Source organism: Bison bison, unplaced genomic scaffold (assembly GCF_000754665.1).
Source record: "Bison bison bison isolate TAMUID 2011002044 unplaced genomic scaffold, Bison_UMD1.0 scf7180017864456, whole genome shotgun sequence".
NCBI lineage: Eukaryota > Metazoa > Chordata > Mammalia > Artiodactyla > Bovidae > Bison > Bison bison.
This window is the reverse complement of record NW_011495018.1, coordinates 422,414-425,011: the sequence shown is the minus strand read 5'-3', so window position 1 is coordinate 425,011 and position 2,598 is coordinate 422,414. Positions and strand designations below refer to the sequence as shown.

Sequence of the window (2,598 nt, the reverse complement as noted above, 5' to 3'; positions counted from 1 at the left end):
CATTAGAAATTTTAAGTAATTATGGGCTTATTAAAAGCCTTAAACTTTCCAAAAAGCCTAATCAAAACAACACCAGTGTTAACGTTCTCCTTGTCTGTGTCGTGGCTGTGTGAGCCGCTAGCAGGGAGAGATTTAAAGTGTCCAGCAGTGTATGTAATGGGGTGAGCAGGTGTTTGGCAGCGTCTGGAGATCCTGAGGTTGTCACGCTTGGGGAGGGGTGGGGTGAGACCGGGATGCCCCTACCCCCTGAGCAGGGGATGGGCCTCACAAAGAGCTGCCTGGTCCCAGCGGCCGCAGCGCTGAGGCTGAGCCCGACCAGCTGCCAGGCGGCAAGGCTGCTGGCTGTCGGAGAAGAGCGTGGGGGGAACGTGTGCACATGTGCGTGGATGCCACCCCGCAGAGACAAGACAGGTGAAGAAATGTGATGCTCATTCGACTTCCTGCTTGCTAAATTATATATTTTTTGTCTTGTTTTGAAGGCATTTGAAAACTTTGCTTTTAGAAAGAAATCCCATCAGAATGTTACCTGTGGAGCTGGGTAAGTGTTAACAAACAATGAAATGAAAGATGGGTTAAAGTGCAGCCTTCTGCAGCCACCAGAATGCGCAGTGGACACACAGGCCTGCCCCCGCCTGGGGGACGCAGCCGACGCCCTCTGCTCTATCCCTCTGGGCGCCGAGACGACGGGGCTCACAGGGCTGCCACTGCCACGCTGACGTCCTGCCTGTGCACACATGTGTGAGCACTGGGGACGCAGGGCCCTGCGGTGCTCAGGGAGGGCGGCAGCGGGGCTCTGTGGGCCCAGGCGCCCTCCCGGTCCAGCTGCCCCTCCCCTCGGCCAGCAGGGTCTCTGTTCACCGTCTTTGCTTGCCTTGAGATCTTTCCCACTCACCACCCCTGCCCAGTACATGTTTAAAGGGCCTTCCTTTCAGACTCCTGCTAAGCTTCTGCGTTTGCCTCGTCCCGTGTGTATGCTTGGTGACCTGGCATCTGGGGCTCAGCACGGCGTCCTGGAGGTTTATCCATGTGGGCGTGGATGCCTGGAGTGTGTTCATCTCTGTTCACTTTCCATGTGAAGGGTTCTTCCGCCTGCCTGGGGTCCCGGGCGTCTCCTGGTACGCCCTCCTGCCGGGCACCTCCTGCCCGGGCTCCCGGGCCCCGGGCGCCTCCTGCCTGGGCTCCGCGCCTCCTGCCTGGGCTCCGTGCCTCCTGCCTGGGCTCCGCGCCTCCTGCCGGCCTCGTGTGCTGTGCCTTCGTGCGTTTTGCCCCCAGGTGTGGGCTGCACCCAGTGGGCACTCTGTCTTATTTACGTTCCTCACATGGTCACCCTCTGCTGCTCTTCACTTCTTCTTGAAGTTTCGTCTTCCAAATGGGGCAACTTTGTTGGCGGGAAGATCTCCTTTTGTGTTACACTGAGTCTTATGGCAAAGGATTATTGTTACTGTTCGGTCACTACATCGTGTCTGGCTCTTCGTGACCCCGTGGGCTGCAGCACACCAGGCTCCTCTGTCCTCCGCTATCTGCTGGAGTTTGCTCAGATTCGTGTCCTTTGAGTCAGTGATGCCGTCCAACCACCTCATCCTCTGCCACCCCAGGTTTTCTAAAAGGTCGTCTTTATTTTTCCTTCGTTGTTGAAGGATGTTTTAGCTGAGCGTGTGGGAAGCCAGATTGTGGGGACTGAGTACTTCGGAGACATCTGTGTTGTTGTGTGGATTCCATCACCTGTTCAGAAGTCAACCGTTTTGATAATAGAGGTCACATTTTTTTTCCTCTGGCTGCTCTAAGATTTTTCTTTTTTCATTTGACTTTCGGCAGTTTGTCTGTGGTGTGTCTGGGCGTGGTTTTCTTTGTATTCACGTTGCTCGGGGCTCACTGCGCTGCTTGGCTCTGCTTGTCGATGCCTCTCGTCAGATTTGGGGGATTCTGGGGCCGCCGTTGTTTCTCTGGGCGTCGTGTCCCCCGCATGCCTTTCCCTCGCATCCGGCTCCTGACGGTTACGTGTGCTTCTGTCTCAGATGCCTTGAGCGCCCCTTTCCCAGCTCCTGTCTCCCGCTCTGTGCTCCACCGTGATGGACTCTCTGTTGGCCCGCCTTTGTGTCCGTCGGTCCTGTCTTCTGCTGTGTTCAGTTGACTGTTAAGCTCATCCGTTCTGCTCAGTGGTTCTCACCTGCACTTGAGGTTGTGGGTGGGGTGGGGCTGGGAGGGGCAGATAATGACCAATTCAGGTTTTAAATTGTTGCAGGCCAGTTGACGGTCTCTGTTTCTATGTGAGTCCATTCCGGAAGGCCTTCCTTTCATCTGGGGTCTTGAAGGACAGTTGGATGGACTCAGATGCTTGATCAGCAGGTTCTCTCCAGCACCTGGAGCCTGATGCTCACTCTTCTGCCACCACTGCTCTTGGCAAGAACTCAGCCAGCGACCTTGTGTTGTTCAGTCACTCAGTCATGTCCGACTCTTTGCAACCCCATGGACTGCAGCACGCCAGGCTTCCCTGTCCTTCACTATCTCCCGGAGCTTGCTCAAACTCAAGTCCATTGAGTTGGTGATGCCATCCAACCATTTCATCCTCTGTCACCCTCTTCTCCTCCTTCCCTCAAT

The 2,598-nt window shown here is 55.5% G+C and overlaps 1 protein-coding gene across 3 annotated transcripts in view; it reads left to right on the top strand.

The window, feature by feature from the left end:
* LRRC27 (leucine rich repeat containing 27) overlaps window positions 1-2,598 on the top strand; it is a 24,907-nt gene that overhangs the window by 7,192 nt on the left and 15,117 nt on the right. For all 3 annotated transcript variants that reach the window (XM_010859139.1, XM_010859140.1, XM_010859141.1), the window contains exon 4: window positions 480-538. In XM_010859139.1, coding sequence (XP_010857441.1) covers window positions 480-538 — 59 coding nt within the window. The remainder of the gene's footprint in view (window positions 1-479; window positions 539-2,598) is intronic.